This window comes from Littorina saxatilis, linkage group LG14, assembly GCF_037325665.1.
Source record: "Littorina saxatilis isolate snail1 linkage group LG14, US_GU_Lsax_2.0, whole genome shotgun sequence".
In the NCBI taxonomy this organism is placed as follows: domain Eukaryota; kingdom Metazoa; phylum Mollusca; class Gastropoda; order Littorinimorpha; family Littorinidae; genus Littorina; species Littorina saxatilis.
In genome coordinates, this window is record NC_090258.1 from 4,926,524 (window position 1) to 4,954,305 (window position 27,782).

The window sequence follows — 27,782 nt, forward strand, 5'->3', positions numbered from 1 at the left end:
ACTGGGGTGAAACATGGATACTATCAAAATCTAAACAACGAAGTGACTGTAGTAAGATGAACAAAGTTAAAAAAACAAAGGATTACTGTACTCACTGATACAAAGACGACACAAGACGATTACGAATTTTCGCTTCTGGAAGCTTCATCAGGAAAAGAACACAAAAGACAACAAAAAGCAGACGCAACACGGAACGAACAGGGTTTGAAAGAAAATGGAGGGGAAACACGCAAAAAGGGGAAGGAACTCTAGGAACGGAAATGAATGAAAGGGGAGAGAAGTGGTTGGATGATGTCAAGGGCACAGGCATACAGACTAAAAGTAATACACACTCATAAAGGGGGAGGGAGAAAGGGGGAGAAAAATTTAAAAATACCATCTCCGAGTCTGAACATAAAGTTGACCCGTGTCCGTTCCGGCCCGCATAGAATCCATCACCCGTAGATCCCTAGTTCAGTGCTCTACCAACTGATCTACCTGGCCCCCAAGTCAAACAAGAAGAGCAAACGCTCGATCGAGTCACTTTCGCAGTTCTGAATATTATATGAGGCATCAGATGGACAGGAAGAAATTGCTATTCACAACACAATACAGATGTAAATAATTTGATGTAAAGAATAATCCTATAAAGTTTGAATCAAATCCGATGAATAGTTTCAGAGATATGATATTTCAATTTTTTTCCTTCAAGACATACCTGTGACCTTGAAAAAGGTCAAAGGTCACCAAAGCAGACGTCAAAGTGTAGAGGTCACTGGGAGTCACGTTCACATAAAATTTGAGCCCGGTCACTTTTATAGTTTCCGAGAAAAGCCCAACGTTAAGTTGTGTGTTGCCGAACAGAAAAGGCTAGTTATCTCCCTTGTTTTTCTGATAACGTTCGTAAAAGGCTACAGATGTAAATACTTTGATGTAAAGAATAATCCTACAAAGTTTCAATCACATCCGATGAACTTTGTCAAAGATATAAAATGTGTAATTTTTCCTTTGACGCTGACCTGTGACCTTGAAAAAGGTCAAAGGTCAACGAAACCATCGTTAAAGTGTAGAGGTCATTGGAGGTCACGACTAAACAAAATATGAGCCGGATCGCTTTGATAGTTTCCGAGAAAAGTCCAACGTTAAGGTGGTGTCTACGGACGGCCGGCCGGACGGCCGGCCGGCCGGACGGCCGGCCGGCCGGCCGGACAGACTAACACTGACCGATTACATAGAGTCACTTTTTCTCAAGTGACTCAAAAACAATTTTAAGGCAAACAGACACACACAAAGTATCAGAGACAGTGAGTTCTTGAACAGTTTTGTGTTGTCTCTTTCGTTACTCCCATACCTGAGACTCTTATCCAAATTGATTAAGAGTTCAAAAAGGTGTGGAAAACCTACCTGAGGATGTGGTTGGGGTTGAGGGGGCAACAGACACCTGGGGTATAACTCCTCCCAGATCGCGACTCCGCAACATTTTGTTTTTGTGGCCAAATGCCGCTGGAAAAAAATGCAATGATTCAAACATTGTTCATCAAATCTTGGTTATTTAAAAAAAAAGTTGTTCACATTTGTGTTTGCATTCTCTCTTTTGGACACTATTAGGCGCTTAGAAATAATCTTTAGGACGTTCGCCAATTAAATACATGTACTATTATTTTTATCATTTCTTACATATAAACAAAGCAAAAAACGCAAATGGATATATCCAAAGGCAATTATTCTTATAATAATTGTCAGCTTTCAGCAGCTACTCTTTTTCTATTATTACTGCAGAATTTTTCTCTCACACACACACACACACACACACACACACACACACACACACACACACACACACACACACACACACACACACACACACACACACACACACACACACACACACATACAGGTACACACAGGGTGACATAGACACAGACCCTGAACACACAGAATTAAAGACAAAGTCAAACACCAGGCCTTGCTTGCCCCAATAAAGCCACGCAAAACAAAAGAAAGAAAATGCTTCTCACAAACTCCGAGGGAAGTCTCCAGATCTGTTGCGGTAAGGGTGAACAACTCTGTGCCATCAATGGCATTTTTCTTGAAGTTCTCCTGGTACTGTTCGAGTCCCAGGGCGCTTAGCCACTGAGCCACGTCCCCTACAGTCCACCCCTGTAGAGCGTGAGGCACCGACACAGAGTGCACCTCTTGTTCTTCTGGTTGCTCGTAGCCATTCAGACCGACTGAAATACAAGTTATTTGTGGTTTTTATGTACAGTGGAACCCCCCTTTTAAGACCCCCGATTTAAGACTTCCTTCTTCTTCTTCTTCTGAGTTTGTGGGCTGAAACTCCCACGTACACTCGTGTTTTTGCACGAGTGGAATTTTACGTGTATGACCGTTTTTTACCCCGCCATTTAGGCAGCCATACGCCGTTTTCGGAGGAAGCATGCTGTGTATTTTCGTGTTTCTATAACCCACCGAACTCTGACATGGATTACAGGATCTTTTTCGTGCGCACTTGGTCTTGTGCTTGCGTGTACACACGGGGGTGTTCAGACACCGAGGAGAGTCTGCACACAAAGTTGACTCTGAGAAATAAATCTCTCGCCGAACGTGGGGACGAACTCACGCTGACAGCGGCCAACTGGATACAAATCCAGCGCGCTACCGACTGAGCTACATTCCCGCCCTGACTGAGCTACATCCCCGCCCTGACTTCCTCCTGTGTAAGTCTCCTTGCTTTTCCACATGTTCTCTTCGTAACCTCTCTAACTTTACCGCCAGTTTAAAAGACTCCCTCCTTTATAAGACCTGTTTTTTCCCTGATTTTTTTAGGTCTTAAAAGGGGCGGGCTCCACTGCACTTGAAAGATTAGCTAGTCAAACATTAAAATGCACTAGCATCCCACAACACATGAAATACTTAAATTACACTCCCAGACATTTCAGTCAGCTTTCATAATTTTGATGATAAAACACAACCAATATAGTATCTAAATTTTACTGAAGAATCAAGTACAGGAGAAAGACGGACGCAGTGGCCTTAGACATCCGCCTCCTATTACCCGGAGTCCTATGTGGAAGGTCACGGGTTCAAATCCCAGCCGCGCCTGGTGGTTTAATTAAGGGTGGAGATCTTTCTGATCTCCCAGGTTAACTTATGTGCAGACAAGAACAAGAACAAGAACAAGAATTTATTTGGCCAAATAGCATAACAGCCATTGGGATTTGTCCTGACCTGCTGGTGCCTTATCCCCCTTCGTGTGTACATGCAAGCACAAGACCAAGTGCGCAAGGAAAAGATCATGAAATCCATGTCAGAGTTCGGTAGAAACAGGAAAATACTCAACACGCTTCCCTTGAAAGCGGTGTATCATTGTATGGCTGCCTGAATGGCAGGGTAGACGGGCGCTGTAGCGGGGTGGTAAGACGTCAGCCTCTTAATCGGAAGGTCGAGGGTTCGAATCCCGGCCGCGGCCGCCTGGTGGGTTAAGTGTGGATAATTTTCCGATCTCCCAGGTCAACGTATGTGCAGACCTGCTAGTGGCTTATCCCCCTTTGTGTTTACACGCAAGCACAAGACCAAGTGCGCACGGAAAAGATACTGTAATCCATGTCAGAGTTCGGTGAGATATAGAAACACGAAAATACCCAGCATGCTTCCTCCGAAAACGGCGTATGGCTGCCTAAATGGTGGGGTAAAAACGGTCATACACGTAAAATTCCACTCGTGCAAAAACACGAGTGTACGTGGGAGTTTCAGCCCAGGAACGCAGAAGAAGAAGAATGGTGGGGTAAAAACGGTCACACATAAAAGATTGTGGGAGTTTCTTCTTCTTCTTCGTCGTTCGCTCAGAGAGCAACTCCGGAGGCCCTGATGAAGGCTGCTGTACGCCGGAGGCTCTCCATGGGTCCATAGAGTTTGTCCCTCATCGATGTGTCAGCAGGCCAGGTCTCTGCTCGCAAGTTTTGGTGTGTTGGACAGTCCTGCAGGAAGTGTTCCACTGTCATTGGAGATGTGCCACAGGGGCACGATGCAGAATCACCAATGTGGAATTTGGTATACAGGTGATGTTTGAGTCTGCAATGGCCTGTTCTCAGTCTCACAATGACCACTTGGTCATCTCTGGGTAGGAGGTAGTAGGCATCCTTGTGGGAGTTTCAGCCCATAAACAAGGAAGAAGACGAAGATTACTTGACTGGTGGTGTCAATAATACCAAACATCCATACATGTAAAATCCCACTCAGTTTTAGCCAATGGACGAAGAAAATGTTTGAGTCTTGAGAGTCTTGAGTGAGCGAGTCTCAATGAACGAAGAAGAAGAAGATTATACTCACGCATGATCCTGGTGGTGTCGGTCAGCTTCCATATCTTGACCGTACGATCCATTGAGCCGGTGATAAGGTACTGACCATCCACAGTAAAGGCACAGCTTGTCACAATCCTGTCGTACAAAGCCAAGGGAATGGAAATTTCACTTTGCCATTTAGACAAACTTCATGAAGAAGAAATCTACTTTGTTTGCTACAATATTATTCTGCTCAAGGTAAAAACAATCCTCTTGTTAACATTTTCAGAGGGAATTTAATGCCACAGATCAACAGAGTGAAATATTTCAGGTCTTAGCCATGATACACTCACTATACCTTCCCCCCCCCCCCCCCCCCAATTTTTTTTTTTTTTTTAAATTGCTAGCTGTATACATGAGCAAGAAAAACAATGCACTTCCAGACTAAAAACAACAAAAGGATTTGAAAGTTGTTTTAAAATTGTGTAAATTCCCAAGTAAACTTACTCCTAAAAACACAATAAGAGAAATGATCAACACAGACAAACAAAACAAAAACACGTTCACAGTGACCAACACTGTACCTGTTGTGACATGCATCAATGGCGAACAAGGCCTCACCCTTCAGCTGTTGTAAAAAAGAAAAATTCAGTATTTAACTAGCAGCGTATCAATTAACCCAAACAAAACACATGTAATAGATTTAGTACAGTGCTTTTTATATTTAGTCAAGTTTTGACTAAATATTTTAACATCGAGGGGGAATCGAAACGAGGGTCGTGGTGTATGTGCGTGCGTGTGTGCGTGTGTGCGTGCGTGCGTGCGTGTGTGTGTGTGTGTGTGTGTGTGTGTAGAGCGATTCAGACTAAACTACTGGACCGATCTTTATGAAATTTGACATGAGAGTTCCTGGGTATGAAATCCCCGAACGTTTTTTTCATTTTTTTGATAAATGTCTTTGATGACGTCATATCCGGCTTTTCGTGAAAGTTGAGGCGGCACTGTCACGCCCTCATTTTTCAACCAAATTGGTTCAAATTTTGGTCAAGTAATCTTCGACGAAGCCCGGGGTTCGGTATTGCATTTCAGCTTGGTGGCTTAAAAATTAATTAATGACTTTGGTCATTAAAAATCGAAAAATTGTAAAAAAAAATAAAAATTTATAAAACGATCCAAATTTACGTTTATCTTATTCTCCATCATTTGCTGATTCCAAAAACATATAAATATGTTATATTCGGATTAAAAACAAGCTCTGAAAATTAAATATATAAAAATTATTATCAAAATTAATTTGTCCAAATCAATTTAAAAACACTTTCATCTTATTCCTTGTCGGTTCCTGATTCCAAAAACATATAGATATGATATGTTTGGATTAAAAACACGCTCAGAAAGTTAAAACAAAGAGAGGTACAGAAAAGCGTGCTATCCTTCTTAGCGCAACTACTACCCCGCTCTTCTTGTCAATTTCACTGCCTTTGCCATGAGCGGTGGACTGACGATGCTACGAGTATACGGTCTTGCTGAAAAATGGCAGCTACTTGACTAAATATTGTATTTTCGCCTTACGCGACTTGTTGATCTTTTTGTAGTTATAGCTCTCACGTGCGCGCAGTTGCCATTGTTTATTTGCTAATAGATTTACGTTTGATTATATTAAACTTGTCAATAATTAAACACTACCCATTCTTTTTTTTTCATTGAACAATGTCAGTCTATAGCTGCTTCAAATTTTTGCTTTTTGTCTTTTTTAATTTTTATTACCGTATTTGACGGACTACAAGCCGCGACTTTTTTTTTTTAAATCGCATTGCGGCTTATAAAAAGATGCGGCTAAAACGTTACCTAAACTTGAATAGCATTCACCTAATGGAAGTCGCCGCGGATTTTCATTTAGCTCGATTAGCGATTACCGGTTCTTTATTAGCTCTCTACTCAAGACTCAGCGCTTTTCTCTTTCTTTCGCGAATCTTCGTTTGTCAACAAGTCGTCGTGACAAGATAGCGTACAGAGAAACACTGGATGTATCAGGATCTCGCGCGCGTGAGATTTCGTTTTTTTTTGTCTCGCGATAGTTGGAGGAGCGAGAGCCGCCATGTTGTGTTTTCGTCTGCTCGAAATGTGCGCAAAAGTCGTAAATCATCCCAAAAAAGCTTATTCTGGGCGGGACTACATGTGTGTGTTGGTTACAAATTGTGTGTGTGTGATATTTTTCTTCAAACTTTTTCACTTTTCTTCTTTGTTTCACTTGTTTATTCTCGGAGCCGATTTCGCCAAATACCGTTGTTTTGATTGATTGACACGATCTGATTATATATTTTTCGTTGGCGGCTAATATAGTGACGCGGCCTATACGTGGCTCGTCCCAATTGTTTTGTTAAAAGTCGGGGGTGCGGCTTATAAAACGGTGCGTCTTGTAATCCGTCAAATACGGTAAGTAACAATGCTCTAAGAAACCACCAACAACAAAGTTAGGGGGGGGTTAGTGCCTCAGCGATACCCCCCACCCCCGCCATTCCTGTATATGGCATTTAAACCAAACACTATGACTGTAATTGCCCTCAAGGCTTCAATATATTTTTCCCCTTTAGTGAATTTTAAGAGTAACCTGTTGTATATTTGCATCCATCAAAGTCAAACAAATATTTAACGAATACTCACAGGGTTCCACAAACGTATAGATTTATCCAGCGACCTGGAAAAAACAGTGTAAGTATGATTCAAATGTTTTGCTTTGATTAAACAACAGTGGTACCTGGGATGAAAGGACACTCTCTGCACCAGCCAACAGTGTCAGTGTCCTGAAATTGCAGGTGTCCCTTCATGACAGGTATACTTTTGACAAATTTACAAAGAGACAACACCACATGTCCTGTACTTTGAGATGTCCTTTTATCAGAGGGGGTTCCAATCACACTCACATGTACAAATATTGGTGTATAATAACCGCCCAATTAAAGAGTGCACAAATTATGCTATATTTTTTTTCACTGTGTGAGCCTGTCTTGCCATTCTTCTCTGCGACACTATAGACACATCTAAATCAATCTCCCCATCAAAACTGTAGGTCTAAAATTAATGAATACAGCACATTAATCTAAATTAATTTACTACAGTGTACTTATATCTGAACTTTATCTATTCTATGCACATGTTTAATTCCCTTTGTCAAGTTAGTGCTTATATGCTCAAGTCTTGAATTATTATACATCTATTTCAGGGATTGGCTTGGGCGTCGGTCATCAGTCTTTTGCCATGTTAAATTCGGAAAAGACCGACACACATGCATGGGTCTCAATCTGTCAATTGACCGATAGACATGCAGCAGAGTCAGTCAGCTGGTCTTATTTTGGCGAAAGTCGTGATCGAAAGGACTCGCAGCAAGACTTAGCGAGCAGACGAAAGTTAAAGTATTTAAAACAAAAATGGGATCGGCTATATACTAATTGTTTTGCTCGCCGATCCTACGTTTACCTTGGCTGAGTGCACAGCTTCTGCTGACAAAGAAAACAAAATACTCTCAGTCCCGTGGTGGAAACAAAGTTTTTTTCTTGACTGATTGGTTTGCAAAATGACATTGATTCTTTGGCTGAGTCAGTCAATGGACCTCTAGTGGACAAAACCCAAGCCAATCCCTGCTATTTCTTGACTTGTGGTGTCAATACATGCAATACCAAACCTTATCTTACGGATTTCAAATAACGCTCAACACAGACCTATAGAAAACTCATAATGAAAAAATTTCATAACGAAAAACACAATAAATTATAATTTCACAATTTACAATTATATTTTACAACAAACATATAGCACTAAATAGAGAACAAAGAACACACAGACGCACACACATTAACAAAAACAAACAGACATGCACACACACACACACTCCCACAAAAACACACACACATATAAACAGACAAATACACACAGACAAACAACCCAACACAAATCAACAACAACAAAACAGATAAAGATAATGGTTACTATACCCCGAGGCCAGAAGATTTCCTAAGGGAGAGAAGGCACAACACATGACAAAGTCGCTATGACCCGGTAGGGAGGCGTGGCATTTCAGTAGCACCTCTGAAATTAAAACGTAATGAAAATACCAGCATGAACATCAATGTGAAGCATCAGGTGATCATATTCTTCATCATATAAATGATATAAACACTCACTTTGAATTACATCTTATGACCCTATGATTGAAGGCTTGTCCCGTTTAAGACCTTGCCTTCTCAGATTTTCTATTCATAAAAACTGTCAATTTTAAGACTACATTTTCTCAGAAAACCAGGATTTGTGCTCAGAAAGAAATACAGTAGAATCCCCCATTTCAAGACTTCCCCATTTTAAGACTTCCACAATGTTAAGACTTCCCCAATGTTAAGACTTCCACAATGTTAAGACTTCCACAATGTTAAGACTTCCACAATGTTAAGACTTCCCCATTTTAAGACCTTGCGTATTAAAATTTTCTGTTCATAATCTGTGTAAATGTACCTCTATTTTAAAACTCCCTCCTTTTTACATTTAGTCAAGTTTTGACTAAATGTTTTAACATAGAGGGGGAATCGAGACGAGGGTCATGGTGTATGTGCGTGTGTGTGTGTGTCTGTGTGTGTGTGTGTGTCTGTGCGTGTGTGTGTGTAGAGCGATTCAGACCAAACTACTGGACCGATCTTTAGGCCTAAAAAAAAAATAGGTGTGGTTACGGTAACCCGACCTACCCTATTTTTAGGGGCCGATCCTATAACTTTTTATTACATTTGTCAAAAAAAAAAAAAAAAAAACGAGTGCAAAAAACGCAATGAAAGCGAAAGCGCCCGTGTCGCACACTTATTTCCCTGTCAAGTAGGTTTAATTTGTACACATTAGAAAAAAAAGTTAAAAAAAAAAAAAAAGTGATTGCCTACCTACCTACCCTATTTTTTTTGGCTATGTTACCGTAACCACACCTATTTTTTTTTTGGCCTTATGAAATTTTACATGAGAGTTCCTGGTAATGATATCCCCGGACGTTTTTTTCATTTTTTCGATAAATACCTTTGATGACGTCATATCCGGATTTTTGTGAAAGTTGAGGCGGCACTGTCACACCCACATTTTTCAATCAAATTGATTGAAATTTTGGCCAAGCAATTTTCGACAAAGGCCGGACTTCGGTATTGCATTTCAGCTTGGTGGCTTAAAAATTAATTGATGACATTGGTCATTAAAAATCTGAAAATAGTAAAAAAAAATTTTTTTTTATAGAACGATCTAAATTTACGTTCATCTTATTCTTCATCATTTTCTGATTCCACAAACATATAAATATGTTATATTTGGAATAAAAACAAGCTCTGAAAATTAAAAATATAAAAATTATGATCAAAATTAAATAACCCTAAAACACTTTCATCTTATTCCTTGTCGGATCCTGATTCCAAAAACATATAGATATGATATGTTTGGATTGAAAACACGCTCAGAAAGTTAAAACGAAGAGAGGTACAGAAAAGCGTGCTATCCTTCTCAGCGCAACTACTACCCCGCTCTTCTTGTCAATTTCACTGCCTTTGCCAGGAGCGGTGGACTGACGATGCTACGAGTATACGGTCTTGCTGAAAAATTGCATTGCATTCAGTTTCATTCTGTGAGTTTGACAGCTTGACTAAATGTTGTATTTTCGCCTTACGCGACTTTTTCAGACCTGATTTTCTCAGAGTTTTGGAGGTCTCAAAAGGGGCAGCCCCGGCTAACACCAAAAAAAAGTGAAAAACCTGACAGGCCAGGAACCACAGCGGCTAACACCAAACAAAAGTGAAAAACCTGACAGGCCAGGGTCCACAGCGGCTAACACCAAACAAAAGTGAAAAACCTGACAGGCCAGGGTCCACAGCGGCTAACACCAAACAAAAGTGAAAAACCTGACAGGCCAGGGTCCACAGCGGCTAACACCAAACAAAAGTGAAAAACCTGACAGGCCAGGGTCCACAGCGGCTAACACCAAACAAAAGTGAAAAACCTGACAGGCCAGGGTCCACAGCGGCTAACACCAAACAAAAGTGAAAAACCTGACAGGCCAGGGTCCACAGCGGCTAACACCAAACAAAAGTGAAAAACCTGACAGGCCAGGGTCCACAGCGGCTAACACCAAACAAAAGTGAAAAACCTGACAGGCCAGGGTCCACAGCGGCTAACACCAAACAAAAGTGAAAAACCTGACAGGCCAGGGTCCACAGCGGCTAACACCAAACAAAAGTGAAAAACCTGACAGGCCAGGGTCCACAGCGGCTAACACCAAACAAAAGTGAAAAACCTGACAGGCCAGGGTCCACAGCGGCTAACACCAAACAAAAGTGAAAAACCTGACAGGCCAGGGTCCACAGCGGCTAACACCAAAAAAAAGTGAAAAACCTGACAGGCCAGGAACCACAGCGGCGCACCCCAAAAGCTGGGGCTTTTTAAACAAATTATCTTGTTGGGACAAAGAACAAAGTTTAACTTTAAGAAACCAGATTTTCTGGTTTTAAAAGTTTTCAAAAACCAGATTTCCGGCAAGAATTGCAAAGGTGTTAGCCCTGAAGGGGGGTCCAACTGTACTGGTCTTGATTACTTTTTTTTGTAAATAATTTTTTTTACACTTATTTATTTTTTACAAAGGCAACACAAGCAAACATTGAGGACATTATGAATATGAACGTACTGCCTGCTTAATTATAATACAGTCAGATAATAATACAGTCAAAGAATTTTTTTTTAAAAATTAAAAAATTACTGATTACTGATTACCAGTGTGAAAATCCCACCCTTACCTGAAGATCCCACCTGGGCAGTGAATGTCCACAGCTTGACCAGGTGGTCTTTTCCACACGTTGCCAGCAACAGGTTTACTACCAGGCAGTCTGTTTTACCTGAATTAAGAAAAACAATTCTTTGTGGTTACACAACTTGTAGGAGACCGAAAGAATGCCAATATTGTAGGAGACCGACAGAATGCCAATATTGTAGGAGACTGACAGAATGCCAATATTGTAGGAGACTGACAGAATGCCAATATTGTAGGAGACCAACAGAATGCCAATATTGTAGGAGACTGACAGAATGCCAATATTGTAGGAGACCAACAGAATGCCAATATTGTAGGAGACTGACAGAATGCCAATATTGTAGGAGACCGACAGAATGCCAATATTGTAGGAGACCAACAGAATGCCAATATTGTAGGAGACCGACAGAATGCCAATATTGTAGGAGACTGACAGAATGCCAATATTGTAGGAGACCGACAGAATGCCAATATTGTAGGAGACTGACAGAATACCAATATTGTAGGAGACCGACAGAATGCCAATATTATAGGAGACTGACAGAATGCCAATATTGTAGGAGACTGACAGAATACCAATATTGTAGGAGACCGACAGAATGCCAATATTGTAGGAGACTGACAGAATGCCAATATTGTAGGAGACGAACAGAATGCCAATATTGTAGGAGACTGACAGAATGCCAATATTGTAGACCGACAGAATGCCAATATTGTAGGAGACCGACAGAATGCCAATATTGTAGGAGACTGACAGAATGCCAATATTGTAGGAGACCGACAGAATGCCAATATTGTAGGAGACTGACAGAATGCCAATATTGTAGGAGACTGACAGAATGCCAATATTGTAGGAGACCAACAGAATGCCAATATTGTAGGAGACTGACAGAATGCCAATATAGTAGGAGACCGAAAGAATGCCAATATTGTAGGAGACCGACAGAATGCCAATATTGTAGGAGACCGAAAGAATGCCAATATTGTAGGAGACCGACAGAATGCCAATATTGTAGGAGACTGACACACAGTGACACTAAATGTAAAATGAAGAAAGCAACAGGCACGTGCATACATTACAGAAAGACAGCAAGGGAAAGGGTGGTGTGAGAAGATGGGTGGGTGGGGGTACGTGGAGGTGGTGGGGGTTCTGTTACAGTGGAAAAAAAACCAGCACCCAATAACTAATACAAAGCGTGAAGAATAAGGTGTTCACAAAATGAACAAATTACAGTTTATATCTATACAGTGGAACCCCCCTTTAAAGACCCCCAATTTAGGACTTCCTCCGTTTCAAGACCCTGTTTTCTTAGATTTTCTCATTATAACCTCTGTAAATGTACCCCCATTTTAGACTCACTCCTTTTTAAGACCTGGTTTTCTCAGATTTGCGGAGGTCTTAAAAGGGGGGATCCACCGTACACACCCCACTGTGGACATGAGTATTGAACTTACTTGCGGAGCCAAACGTGGGGGAGAATTCACAGCAAGTGACCCCCATGTCGTGAGCGTCGATCTTCAAGGACAGATAACGACCGTGGCCGTAGGCTGCGTCCCACACGAACAGGTCGCCATTGGGACAGCCCGACACCAGGAAATGGCCGTCAGGACTGTAGGCAAGGGCCTGCACTGTGTCTTCATGGCCGCTGAACGACCTGCAAGAGACATAATATATGATATAGAATGAGTATTACAGTATATGTTTCATGTTTACACAGATGGTGTTCAATTTAAGATTTCAAGTACATGTTAATTCACTGTTTTTCACTAATACAGTCACATCTGCCATCGTGACCACATCTCCAAAATGACCATCTTCCCGCAATGACCACCCCAAAAGATCCCTGACCAGTATTTTTCCTATATAATTCACCTTCCCATTGCGACCACCTGTCTGTTATGACCACTTTTGATTGATTCCTTGGGTCGGCATTATGGACAGGTTAGATTGTTTAAATCAACTGGGAACAAAACTGGCAATGGGTTATCACTCTCAGTTCATCTGACATAAAGCAGATTTTATTTTTGTTTGTGTAAAATTATCAATGTACATGACCTTTTCCTGTCCTAACTTGGAGCAAGAATTTATACTTATTATAAAGTTTTATACTGATTTGGAAATACTTGCGGTAGTGATGTTTGTGTGCATGAGTTTGGGATTGTTTTAACTGCTGTCTGCCCTCTGTCATTTCTAGTCTGCCCTAGCTCTGAGTCTGACATGAGTATTTTTTCCCCAGTAACTCTTCCTTATCTTCTCCAGTGTTTTGCGCGTTTATCTCCCTTCCTTCGTACGGCTCTACTTCTTCCCGGCGAAGCCGTACCCGGCGAAGCGGGTATTCATCTAGAATTACAGTTGCTACGGAAACAAAATATATATTTGAGTTTTTGACAGCATATATATAATATACTAGATGAATACCCGCTTCGTCGGGTACGGCTTCGCCGGGAAGAAGTAGAGCCAAGTACCCGGCTTCGCCGGCGCACCGTACGAAGGAAGGGAGATAAACGCGCAAAACACTGGGGAAGATAAGGAAGAGTTACTGGGAATGGATGTACAGAAAAACCAAAATCGGTTCAGCGCTGTGCGCTGAGAGCACGCACGTGTTCAAAATTTTCCACAATTGTGTCCGGGGTCTACCTGAATATGCCCACCAAATTTTAAGCAGATCCATCGAGAACTTTGGCCGTGAATCGTGAACACACAGACAGACAGACAGACAGACACACACAAGCCGTATATAGATATATAGATATATGCTGTCAAAAACTCAAATATATATATATATTTTGTTTCCGTAGCAACTGTAATTCTGAGTACTATTACCTGATTAGTTGTTTGGTTGCAATCTCCCAGATGCAGATTTTGTCATCTTCACTCCCCGACACGATGCGAGACGAATCCGGTGAAAACTTACACACCCTGATGCTGGATTTACTTTCATGCTCGAACTGCGCTCGAATCTCCCCTGTCTTCACATCCCACAATATCAGCTTCCCGTCTGTCGAGCAAGTTGCAAGAATCGTCCCCAACGGGGAAAATGTACAGTAGTGGATGATGTAAGAATGTCCGAGAAGCGGGGAGCAAGGAAGTTCAGAGTAATCTTCGCTACTCCATAGTCTGACTGTTTTGTCCCCAGAAGTTGTGGCCAGTTTTCCGTGAGTGGCCGCTACACTAGTGACATCGCCTGTGTGGGTTGATATAGTGTGGATCAGACTGGCAACCATGTTCGCCATCAGTTGTTAGTACGTCTACCTGAAAAGAAGAACGGCAAAAATTATTCTGGTTATGAAATTTAAAAAAATTACACTGATTAATACAATTTTACAAATAATAGACCTTTTCAGTATCTGATTCTAGCACTATAGCCGCTAGCTCTTGCAAAATGTCCACGAGACATGCTCCCGTAATGATTTAAACGTTGCGAGAACTTTGAACCTTGGCTTTTGCTTTGTCTTGAAGTTTGTGAGAGCTTGTAAGAGAAATTGAGAATGGAATTGAGGTCTAACGAATGACGTCTCACAACGTGCGTGGTCGTCCTTGGCGGTCAAGAAAGCCGCCGCGATCATTGCCCAGACGACACTTCTAGACCGCCAATAATTTTTGTGCGCATCACGTGCTCCACATAAATCGGCCGGAAACGAAGCAATTGGGAAACCTGGATACTGGGGTCCATTGAAGCCAAAGTTCAGTTTACACAAATGATCAAGTAAGCATATTTAACCAAAGCAACTATTAGATTGCTTTGATTTAGAAATACAAACGTTCAACATCAATAATTACTAATTTGTTTTGTTTTTCGCTTCGACAATAAAATACCTTTCGCCAAGTATCGACGAACGGACGATACAAATCCACCTAAAAAAAAGTACAAGAGCGTTCTTTCCGGCGCTCGTAAGAAGAGAAAGAGCTTGTGTAATCTGAGAAATGATTCGATTAACTTACTGTTTCTGGGTTAGAAATGCACGTGCATCAGACAATGCTATCGCAAGAACCTCTACGTCTGCCTGTCAGCTCAGAAGGAACCAGAAACAACAACTGTCCAGTTTCAACCACAATGTTTTAATACAAACTACTCCATTTTGAATTGCGAAAGATCATGTGACTGCATTACACAATTCTCAGCCACAGTTTCGTATCTTACTTTCGATTTTAGACTTCTCGTATTATTATATTTATATAGCTTTCATCAACATTAGCACTGATTTCGCATAACCCACAGTACGCTCGACATACCTTTTGTGCATCAGATAGAGCAATCTTTCAACTTAACTTCTGGCAGGACAGAAATAAGTACAGAGCATCGAAGAAAAAGACACTAGAACTGATCTGAAACACCGTGGTAGCTAGCCGCATAACAACTGAAACTGATGGAGCGGCCCGTGGTAATGACACGGCCACTCGGCGATTACGCTAAGAGAGACAAGGTCAAGCAAACTAATGCGCAATGCCAATAGTGCAACCTCGTGGGGACAACAGATAAGAGAGAGAGAGAGAGAGAGAGAGAGAGAGAGAGAGAGAGAGAGAGAGAGAGAGAGAGAGAGAGAGAGAGAGAATTGAATTGAATTGAATTGAATTGAATTGAATTGAAATTTATTTTACGAGAATTTTATTTTGACAGAATAAGCAATGTATACATGCTTTTTTACATCCGGCCCTCGCCCATTGAGGGGTAACACCTGTTAGAGAGAGAGAGAGAGAGAGAGAGAGAGAGAGAGAGAGAGAGAGAGAGAGAGAGAGAGAGAGAGAGAGAGAGAGAGAGAGAGAGAGAGAGAGAGAGAGAGAGAGAGAGAGAGAGAGAGAGAGAGAGAGGGAGAGAGAGAGATTGTACCTAACTTTGATAATTTTTTTGTGCATGGGTATACATGATCGAACTGGCTTCTTATCATCTGGCCCTTGAATAAAAAAAATTATTCAGCTTCTGATTTTTTGAACAATGCCTCATCAACATCAATAGGGGAAGGTTGCCTAATACGGACCACTTTTTGTTTCATGCTGTTAACTAACTTGTTTTCTTGTAAAGAAGTTTCATTTTGTGTTTGGTAGTCCTTCTCTCTTTAGTTAACCGTTAGGCCTAATTAGAGCGAATAAGCTTTATTCACCAAAAATTAAATACAGAACAAATCACACTAAACTAGCGTCCATAATAGGGGCCTGGGCGCCCAATATGGACCCGTGAAAAGGCGCTCACGAATCACTGTATAACTTGAAAGCCCCCTTTACTTCAAAATAACATGATACAACGTTAACTAAGTGTGCAATTCAGACTAATTCAATCATGCTTAAGATGTATTTGTTTCGGTTTAACGAGAACGTTATTTGAAGCACAACAGGAAACTAAAGAAACTCAAGTTATCAAAAATAGAGAGAAAATAAATGAAAATATCAACTTCCACGATAAGAAGTCTAATTTTGTTATATTTTTTGGAAAGCTGGAGGGCTAGTAATAGGTTATTTTCAGCAAGCTTCTCAATGAATTAATGAAACCAGCCTTTAGCTTTTATTTTCTTCTATTTGTTGAAGGTGGTCCGTATTTATATTAGGGGACATACACATAGTTTCAGATTTTGCTATTATTTTTTTGTTTGCAGTAGAAACTCGGGGTCAACACTGCTAAAATGTAACAAATACAGTCTTAGCTGTCATATTGAGCAATTGTTGTGTGATGACAGCTTTGTCTGTGGCCAGAAACGAGTCCGTTTAGAGTGAACGCTGCCCAGAATGGCCAATTCACATGTTTTAAGGTTTGTGTTTCTGCAACTGTTTTTACATGTGCAAGTTATCTAGAGAGGGTAAATATAGTGAAAGAAATGTTTATTAACGCTCTAGCGCCCTTAGTTTGTCAGAACAGGAGGTGCACGGTCCATATTAGGCGCCGGCCGGTCCATATTAGGCAACCTTCCCCTATAAAGCAGCATTCGGCTTCAAGTGACAGAAAAAACCCACCTTTCAGTCTCAGGTTATTCAGTTGAAAAAAGGTAATCAATAACGCACACACTGAACTTCTTTCCTTGACAAAGCGAGTTTACATCAGTTGATTAACTGAAACGCATTTACATTTAAATCACTACTTGTACTGAAACAGTGTTATACACAATCAGCGCATGTACTGCGTATTGTCTGATGTCATACCTCTGTATGATGCTGGGGTGTCCACGTGACATTGAATGGGGTGACATGAACTAATTGCACCGGCGTTTACTTTATCCCAATAGTGCGTGGGACTGTATAATATGGAAGGTCTGATATAAAATTTGGTGTTAGTTTTTTGGCTTTTTTACGATATGAAGAAAACACTGTCCCCATTTTTTGTAATTTCAATTGAAGAATTGTCATTGTCGTCATGCCTTTAAATACCTTCATTCCCATGTGAATCAGGGATGGCCAAATCGTCCGCCCGATCGCACAGGGCGAGTTCAAAATCCGCCGGGCTAGTAGAAACCGCCTGGCAACTCGCCCGGCTGGCCAATGAACATTTTGGTCAAATGCAACCTTGTTGGTTGTATAATATCGAGTTTTAAAGCCATATAAACACTGCAGATCAACTGTGGTATGTACCGGGCAAGCGAAATTTCTGCCGGGCTTTTGACTTTCTTGAATTTACTCGCCCGGCTGGCGAGTAACATTTTGATATTTGGCCATCCATGTAAATGATCGTGTACACAAACCTGGATACACGTGCACCCGTCTAAGATTTGTCATGGGATAAGAGTTCCTTCCACTTGAACACATAGAATTATGTAAGATAGCAGCCTGACTGATTTCTATGCAGAATGGGAGATTTTGTTGAATTCACTTTGTACCTGACACATACGATAATGTCGATCTTCAAAATTAATTTAAGATCTAAAAAAACCGTTTCCTCTGTGCATAGGAAGCAGCCAGGCTGCTGGTTGTTGGTCAGTCAACCAATGAGAAGACGTGATGTTGGTCAGTCAACCAATGGGAAGACGTGATGTTGGTTTAAACAATGTTTGATTCAATTAAACATGATACAATAATAAAACGAGAAACAACAGGAACACGAACTCAAGCGAACGCTTATATTACGTGCCCTACGCGGTTGAAAAATAACACAAATATGATGTCGGACATAACATTACTAATATTAACAGCTATTGTGTTTTCAGCGTAGCAATAGGGTCCGATATTTAGACGAGACAAGTATAATGCCGACGAGTCGAAGACGAGTCGCATTATACTTGTTCGAGTCTAAATATCGGACCCTATTGCTACGCTGAAAATACAATAGCGATTATATAGCTGTTCTGACCTTTATTTGTTGTTCCAAACTTACAAAATGACAGTTTTTGCGTCGATGCGTTGATCTCAGGTTTTGATAGCAGACGCCGCTTCTTATGCGCATTAGTTTTGCGCAGCCGCCACACTGACTTTGGAGAAAAAAACTCGATTTGACAACACAGCTGTTAAACAGCGTTTTATTAGTTCATTCGTATACAACAAAAAGAAGTTTTTTTAATTTTGAACAAGACTACTTATGAAGAAAACCAAAACACAACATCAACGAAAAACTAGAAACAATTCAAGAACTAGGATGCAACAAGGGGAGGAAAAGAGAACAGCTAATCCGTACAAAGCGAGCAGACGGCAGCGACGTTTTCAGTTTGGGTGAATGGCATTTTTCTTGTCTCGTCATGAAGCGAATTTTTCAACCTCAGTTATTTTCAGTGTGGAGTTACGAGATAAGAAAAGCCGAATGCGAAAGTTAATTTGTGTCAGTCGGCAACTGTGAACTAAGCTCACAGGCACACAAAAACGGCTGTTCCGTTTTACTCCCCTGTTTGTACTACATATTTCGACTTTGGGCATTTTGTGGAGTTTAGGGACAGACAATAATAGGTTTAGTCCTGTTTTATCGGGAAGTTAGCAGAAAAGGGTATGCTATTGACATTTGTAAAGCTGAAAAACATTCCCGATAAGAATTTCAAGTTGTCAGTGTATGCTGTTGTCGATCAGTGAAACATCGTGTGGTACAGATGGGTAAACCGGAACCATGCGTCTTTGTTATTGACAATATGCTTTTGGATATTGAGAAAAATGGCCGACTTCCGTAGCATTATGCTTTGATGATCGGAAGAAACCATCCAGTCACAGCCCCCGAATTCCCCCACGTGTTCATCAGAATAGCTATATACTATTATGGAACTGTCTGGATAAAAATCAGAGTCAAAACAAACTAAGTAAAGAATAAGACGGAGCTAACAGGAGGAAGAAAGGGGGGGATAGTGGAGGGGGGGGGGAGGGGGGGGAGAGAAAGAACAGTAGAGACACATAAAAAGATGAAGGTGGCAAGGGCATACAAAAGAGAATATACTGTAGGTAGTAAATCATAAACTGTAATCCAGTGGCAGATAAGCAGAAGTTCGCCAAAGACATATTTGGAGAGTGCATATAACTTAAGGGTTGTTTACATGAATATGCGTACTGAGATGTGATGTTCTTTTCCTATGTGAACACCTTGGCAGATCTATGACGGCTCACTAGCGCCAAAACCACCAAATTAAAATGTTCACGTAAAAATAACAATTTTAACAAGAAAATTACAATTATCAATGAAAATTACAAATTTTCTTCCCCAGATAACGTTTAACTTTCAGATCTGTGTTGGTTTACGGAAAATCGTTTACACGAAAAGCAATTCATGTAACCCGCTACATTGGCCAAAAGCGCACACTTCTTATCTGTGGTAAGATTGCTTTCAGTGGTATAGTGCTGACTGCTGAGCTGCTGGTGTTTTTGAAAGTGAAACGGATATTGAGGTGGTAGTGGAGATCGATACATTTCTGCGCTGTTAAGCACTTCCCAACAAAACCGTGATGCTGCCAGGACAACGTTACCCTGATTTTTATCATTTTTATAACGGAAAGCTCAAGGAGTTGAATTCTCTGCCCCCATCCCCACCCCTTCCCTACCCCATCCAAGCGCAAGTCTAGATAAACTTTTTAATTTTTTTTTTTTTAGCATAATTATGTTGAAGAATAGGCTACAGGTAAACACTGGCACAGCATACGTCGCAATCAGTTCAATCCATGGTAAGGGGCTGGGGGCTCATACTACAGGACCAGTAAGGATCATTCTGGTCTACTTCACTCATCTCAGTATCTCCATAAAGAATTGCAAATACCTCCCCCCCCCCCCCCCCCCCTCTATGATCCCCATCAACACGATATTCACGTTTTGATGATAACAGACGGTTTACATGTACAAAAACACACACGAAGGTATCTATCTGCAAGGCAATTACAACTATCTTCCTTGCCAGATACGCGTTTCCTTCGATCCCATGTGACCCGGTGGGGTCAAATATACCTTTGGTGTGCTTGCCGCTACGCAATTACATGTTCAATGCGGGGTTACTTCCCTTTGGTTGAAGTCGTCTGTAGTGGCATTGGAGGCATGCACAAGGAGAAGAAGGGGTGGGGGGGGGGGGGTGGTAAGGGAAATGGAAACTTAGTAAAGAGGCGGGGAGGGTGGAAAGAGAGAGAGAGAGAGAGAGAGAGGGACAGCAATGCTCCTCAGCAGATGCATGCACAGAGCGTCAAGCTGGTCCAAACATGTTGTGAGAGTAGTCACTTTTCTTTTACAAACAAGCCTGAACTCGTTAGCCGTGTTTAAAGCGAATATTACTAACTGCACTATGATAATTGTAATTAACACTAATATCACTGGGGATTACAAAAATCACTCAGTAATTTTCACGGTTTACGCTGATAGTGACAAACGCAAGCGTGCCTGCATCAGTGTACGCCGTTGTGTGTGTGTGTGTGTGTGTGTGTGTGTGTGTGTGTGTGTGTGTTGTGTGTTGTGTTGTGTACGTGTGCGTGTGTGTGTGTGTGTGAGTGTGTGCGTAAGTGTGTGTGTGTGTGCGTGCGTGGGTGCGAGAGAGAGAGAGAGAGAGAGAGAGAGAGAGAGAGAGAGATAGCGAAAGAGACAGACAGACAGACAGACAGACAGACAGACAGAGAAAATGAGATAGAGATAGATAGACAGACAGACATACAGACAGAGACAGAGAGACTTAAATAACAAATTGTCTCAGTTTCAGCATCTTCAAGAGATTTTCAAATCGGCAAGACGTGCTAAACGCAGCTAACCATTTCATTTATCAGAGCTTATTCGCTCTCATTTCTTAACATCAAATCATTGAAATACATCGTTCTTTCATAGCCATTGTCTCTTTTCTCCCGTATTCGTCCCTTGTTGTACCCCCCCCTCCCCAATCCTTCGTTGTAGTACCCCCTCCCCTATGGTACGGTTTGGTTTTGTTGTGTATGTTTATTTCTGCTTTTGCCGCCTTCTCACACTGTTAACCCATTCTAAACATTCCGGGCCAATTAAAAGTTTCCAAATCTCCTCACAATAATGCGCCAATGCTGTCATGGTATCACCTTACAATGAATGCCAACCAACCAAAAAGCTAGCCCGTGTACCTTCCCCCCAAACTGTGTGAGGTAGGTGTCAAATACACACTTTCTTTAATTCACACTACACACATTCTCACTCTCTCTACACACGGCCATTTCGATCAAAGATCAACACGATACGATCTATATCGATCTCTTAGTCGGGTGGTGTCTATACGTGTGTATTTATATGTATGTCTCCAAGTCATGTCGGTGATTTTCACTGAACAAATCTCCGTACCTTTCCTACCTTGACTTTCTATAGGATTCCTTTCAGTCCCTACACAGCCCATCCACCTATCTATTGAATTACGGGCTTTATTTACCTACCTCATGCCATAGTTCTGCCAGAATATCGAAGTCGCTGTCTGTAACCTGTACCCTAAATCGCTGTAATCGAATATTGAGGTCGATCTTTTCGATCCGGTTGTCAACTTCAACTGAGATGTCCTCGACGAAGTTAAGCGGAGGGCGATAGGAAAGTCCTCACCAACCGCACTGAACGGGATCAGTTGTTTTTTTGTGTCATCGAAGAGATAAGCGCGCAGAGGTATTGCGGATAGTTTCCCAACTACCTGAACTGTCATACCCGTCTTTTGTCCCCCAGGACCTCACCCACCGGAATGTGCGGCAATTCAAACCGCAGCGAGCGTCTTCAATATCAACAGTGATCACCTGGATACCCCTCTAAGCAAACAGCGCGTCTTCGATCTCAGTCTTTTCACTGCTTTTCATTCAAGTCTAAAAGGGGCCATAACGGCCTCTCCTCACGACCAGGCAATAACAACCCAACGACTCTGCGCCACAGAGAAAAAGAAAGGCACAGGGCTGAGAGTTTTCGGTGCGGTTTGCAAAACACAGCAGGCTAGGTAACGGGACCCATTCTTTACGGAGTATGTGAAAGAGCGCGGGTAGGCAGGGAAAAAGAGAGAAAGAGAGGAAAAGAGAGAGAGGGACAGGACCGACTTTCCGGGGTACGCCGCCGCCCCAAGAAAGCTCGAGCCAAGATGGCGGCCACCGACACAGAGAGTATGCATGACAACATGACAAGATTGCGGATGAAAATGGTCCAGCAGGTTAGTTTCTATTCGATTTCTTCACCCTATCTTGTTGCCCAGCTTCCCTTCTTTACTCGGTCCAACTTTCTGTACGTTTTCTTTGCTGTTTCGTGTAGAAATCTGCTTCCGTTTTAGAGTACGAGTCGTCTCTTTAAACGTCGTGAAGATGTATTTAAATTACCTATTTTATATTGTCACTTACGTTTTCGTTTTTGATATTTTGAAGATCGTATTACTCAAACAATTTGTTATCGTATAAAAATATGTGTTTATGCTATTCTATTGGTATCCTTCTCACGCGTGTGATATTTTCGTTGTCAGTGAAGACTGACGGTACTAAGGGTATCTCTAAAAGTTTATAAATGTATGTAGAGAATATACAGCCTTATTTCTGTTTCAACGGGTGAAGTAAAAACTTAATATCTCATGGAGATACAAGTGTATCATAAACATACTGTATACTGTCAATGACATACATTTTCACACCCGGTTCGATTGTTTAAAAGACAGACAGATTCAAAGACATGTTCTTGCATATCGTACGGAATATGTTGTTTGGTGAAGACAGACGTTTTTATAGTACGTTTAAGTATGTACTGTTTGACGTTGTTTTTGTTAATCAAATGTTATCAGCAATGTATTGGTGGGTTATAACTCTGACTAAAACCCTTGTACTGCATTGATTAGTAACTGCTTTGTCCTTGTTTCATGGTGAAATGTAGTTCTCGTGACGTCATGATTCAGTTTGACACCCAACCATTGATTGACTCCTAATGTTTGACAAGCACTTGAGATGGGTAGCATTCTCAGATACAAATATCACACCTTGGCTTTCCGGTAAAGATCTTTCTGCTTGACTTTTTAATGACTACACCTGTTTTGCACCTTGACGACGGCGGATAACTAATACTTATCGTACAGTAGTATGCCATCATTACACTATTCTGTTTCGTGGATTCAACATGTCCCACGAAAAACCTTCACACTGTTTTTTGATCACATGATACCAGAAGACACAGACTAAAAGACCAGAATGTGCATTCAATAGTATAGAATAGAATACAATAGAATATAACAGAACACAAAATAGAATACAATACCGGCAATAGAATGAGATAAGAGTATGGCAAGCATTGTGATATTATCCTCCAATGGGATGGGATGTGATTCAATAATGTGCGACGTGATACAAACTCTAAAATCATACTATATAATACAATATGATATATGGTCAAATGATAAAATGTAATGAATTGTAATGCAATGCAATGAAACCTACTACAGTATAATACAACGCAAAAGAATCTAATATACTGCACAGGCACAAGACAATTCAATACAAAACAATATATATGCGACAATGAAGTAGAATACAATGTGAAACAACATAACACATAACTATACACTGCAATACATTAAAACACATTAACATGTTGTGACACAATAACCTACAAGGCATTACAATGTCACACAATACAATCTTATGACGTTATAACCCACAATACCATGTGTTCCTCTGTTGTTTTTGTATGTATGATTTATTGGCCCGGCTAGAGTGAAAGGTCAACACAGCAGTTCGCTTTTTGTCACCGAAGATAAATTGGTTAAATGTTAGGTAGTAGCTACACAGCATCATCGGTTTACACACACACACACACACACACACACACACACACACACACACACACACACACACACACACACACACACACACATACACACACACACACACACCGTGATATACACTGACATACACACACACATAACATCATCGGCTCACACACACACACACAGACATATCCACACACACAGACATACCCACACACACACACACACAGAACATCATCGGTTCACACACACACACACACACACACACACACACACACACACACCGTCACACACACACACACACACACACAGAACATCATCGGTTCACACACACACAGACACAAACACACACACACACACACACACACACACACACACACACACACACACACACATACACACACCTACACAGGACTTTTTACACCTATAGTGACCTCAGGAACTCTCACAGAAAACTCATCAAGAACAAAAGTACGTTCAACAGCAGTTTCTTACAGTGGTCAAAGTCGCACAGTAGGCCCAACACACTGGAAACAAACAGAAAGCGTATTTGCACTGCCTTTGCCAATGATAATATGTCCGTCAACTGGCAGGAAGTGGCACAAAGCGAACAAACGCATGCCCAAAAGATAAACAGTAGACCACCATGTTGTTATGGTTTACCGCAGGTATCGTTCGAATGTGTTCCTCTGAGTTTATTATAATCACGTTGAGCAACTATGTTTGTTCGAGCTATGTTTGGGCGGTATTTAAGAACCCTGAACTCAGGGTAAATAGCCTAATGCATGGCCTGCCGATTGCTTTGGTTGAGGAATCATGAACGCATTTCAGTACATGTACTTGTAAAAAAAACCAACATCCTTCTGAAGTCAACAATTTGTAAACATTATACCGATCGAGGCTGTTATATGATTGAAGCTTCCTTCTGAAGTCAACTATTTGTAAACATTATACCGACCGAGGCTGTTATATGATTGAAGCTTCCTTCTGAAATCAACTATTTGTAAACATTATACCGACCGAGGCTGTTATATGATTGAAGCTTCCTTCTGAAGTCAACTATTTGTAAACATTATACCGACCGAGGCTGTTATATGATTGAAGCTTCCTTCTGAAGTCAACTATTTGTAAACATTATACCGACCGAGGCTGTTATATGATTGAAGCTTCCTTCTGAAATCAACTATTTGTAAACATTATACCGACCGAGGCTGTTATATGATTGAAGCTTCCTTCCACTTCGACACATACCATTAATTCCACACGTGTTCAGCCTGGCAGAGTTCTGAGCAGAAGGGGAATCAATCTCCTGTGCTCAACTAATTTCTTCAGTGGCATCCGTGTCGATCTGAGAAATAAATTCAGCAAAACATTCCCACTCTGTAGCAATACAAAATGGGTGAGATGATCTTATCCACTCTGTAGCTATACAATATAGGCAAGATGATCTTATCCACTCTGTAGCTATACAACATGGGCAAGATGATCTTATCCACTCTGTAGCTATACAACATGGGCAAGATGATCTTATCCACTCTGTAGCTATACAACATGGGCAAGATGATCTTATCCACCCTGTAGCTATACAACATGGGCAAGATGATCTTATCCACCCTGTAGCTATACAACATGGGCAAGATGATCTTATCCACTCTGTAGCTATACAACATGGGCAAGATGATCTTATCCACCCTGTAGCTATACAACCAGGGCAAGATGATCTTATCCACTCTGTAGCTATACAACATGGGCAAGATGATCTTATCCACTCTGTAGCTATACAACATGGGCAAGATGATCTTATCCACTCTGTAGCTATACAATATAGGCAAGATGATCTTATCCACTCTGTAGCTATACAATATAGGCAAGATGATCTTATCCACTCTGTAGCTATACAACATGGGCAAGATGATCTTATCCACTCTGTAGCTATACAACATGGGCAAGATGATCTTATCCACTCTGTAGCTATACAACATGGGCAAGATGATCTTATCCACTCTGTAGCTATACAACATGGGCAAGATGATCTTATCCACTCTGTAGCTATACAACCAGGGCAAGATGATCTTATCCACTCTGTAGCTATACAACATGGGCAAGATGATCTTATCCACTCTGTAGCTATACAACAAGGGCAAGATGATAAAACATTCCCACTCTGTGGCTATACAAATGGGCAATTTGATCTGTAGTGTGTGCCTGAGGATGCTATTATCCACTGTAGACCGCTCTGTAGCTATACACCATGGGCAACATGATCTTTGGCGTGTGGCCGGAAGATGCTAGTATCCACTGTAGACCGCTCTGTAGCTATACACCATGGGCAACATGATCTTTGGCGTGTGGCCGGAAGATGCTATTATCCACTGTAGACCGCTCTGTAGCTATACACCATGGGCAACATGATCTTTGGCGTGTGGCCGGAAGATGCTATTATCCACTGTAGACCGCTCTGTAGCTATACACCATGGGCAACATGATCTTTGGCGTGTGGCCGGAAGATGCTAGTATCCACTGTAGACCGCTCTGTAGCTATACACCATGGGCAACATGATCTTTGGCGTGTGGCCGGAAGATGCTATTATCCACTGTAGACCGGGAAAGTAAAGTCTCTTTCAAAAGAGCAACAGTTATCAAACACTTCGAGTGTCTTTATTCCTTCATACATTTTCCCGAGTCTGTTGCGATGCTTTCTACCTGAGAACTTAATCTTTCTTATGACCCAAGCTCGGAACACCTGATACTCTGTCTTACTGACGATACATCGTCTTCTCCTCCTCTTCCTCCTATTATTATTAGCATTATTGTTAACTTACATGTGTGATCTGTTCGCATGCAATGTGACAGCGTTTCCGCTTAACACACAACGTTTAAAGTGCTTCTATTTTGCAGAATGAATTTAATATTAAAACAGTAATAATTGAATAATAATAGGTTTTGCCCCAAACGTTTAGTACTCTGGTACTGTGCAACAGACTGTCCGTGAACCACTTTTTACTACATAAAAAAGATGTACCTTTTACGAAACCTTGAAATGTGATTGAAAATGATGGTGGGATTGAAATTAGAGTCCAGTTAAGAAAGCCACAAACTAGATGTATTCAGTCTACACACAAAAAGAGAATGTTAATTGTTAACTGTCGTACCGCGTCTTTGATTCGCGAGCAAGAGCAAGCTGTTGCATCAAGGGAAATGGCATGGTAATGTGTTGAACAGTGTATTACTTAAGACACACTTCTTCCCGTGGCCAGGCTTGTGCAAGGGCTACGACCATCCCTCCCCGTGAAAACTCTTTGACTGACAATAAGAACTGGCCAGGCTTGTGCAAGGGCTACGACCATCCCTCCCCGTGAAAACTCTTTGACTGACAATAAGATGTGGCCAGGCTTGTGCAAGGGCTACGACCATCCCTCCCCGTGAAAACTCTTTGACTGACAATACGATGTGGCCAGGCTTGTGCAAGGGCCACGACCATCCCTCCCCATGAAAACTCTTTGACTGACAATACGATGTGGCCAGGCTTGTGCAAGGGCTACGACCATCCCTCCCCATGAAAACTCTTTGACTGACAATACGATGTGGCCAGGCTTGTGCAAGGGCTACGACCATCCC

General features: G+C 41.4%; 1 protein-coding gene across 1 annotated transcript in view; it reads right to left on the bottom strand.

The window, feature by feature from the left end:
* The window catches only part of LOC138946941 (WD repeat, SAM and U-box domain-containing protein 1-like), a 31,146-nt gene extending 15,992 nt beyond the window's left edge, over window positions 1–15,154 (bottom strand). The window contains exons 1-10 of the mRNA XM_070318361.1: window positions 15,020–15,154; window positions 13,901–14,329; window positions 12,532–12,731; window positions 11,063–11,161; window positions 8,252–8,345; window positions 6,924–6,957; window positions 4,844–4,887; window positions 4,309–4,415; window positions 1,998–2,210; window positions 1,384–1,482 (exon numbers count right to left, since the gene is read on the bottom strand). Coding sequence (XP_070174462.1) covers window positions 1,384–1,482; window positions 1,998–2,210; window positions 4,309–4,415; window positions 4,844–4,887; window positions 6,924–6,957; window positions 8,252–8,345; window positions 11,063–11,161; window positions 12,532–12,731; window positions 13,901–14,310 — 1,300 coding nt within the window. The 5' untranslated portion in view covers window positions 14,311–14,329; window positions 15,020–15,154. The remainder of the gene's footprint in view (window positions 1–1,383; window positions 1,483–1,997; window positions 2,211–4,308; window positions 4,416–4,843; window positions 4,888–6,923; window positions 6,958–8,251; window positions 8,346–11,062; window positions 11,162–12,531; window positions 12,732–13,900; window positions 14,330–15,019) is intronic.
* Between the last annotated feature and the right edge of the window lie 12,628 nt (window positions 15,155–27,782).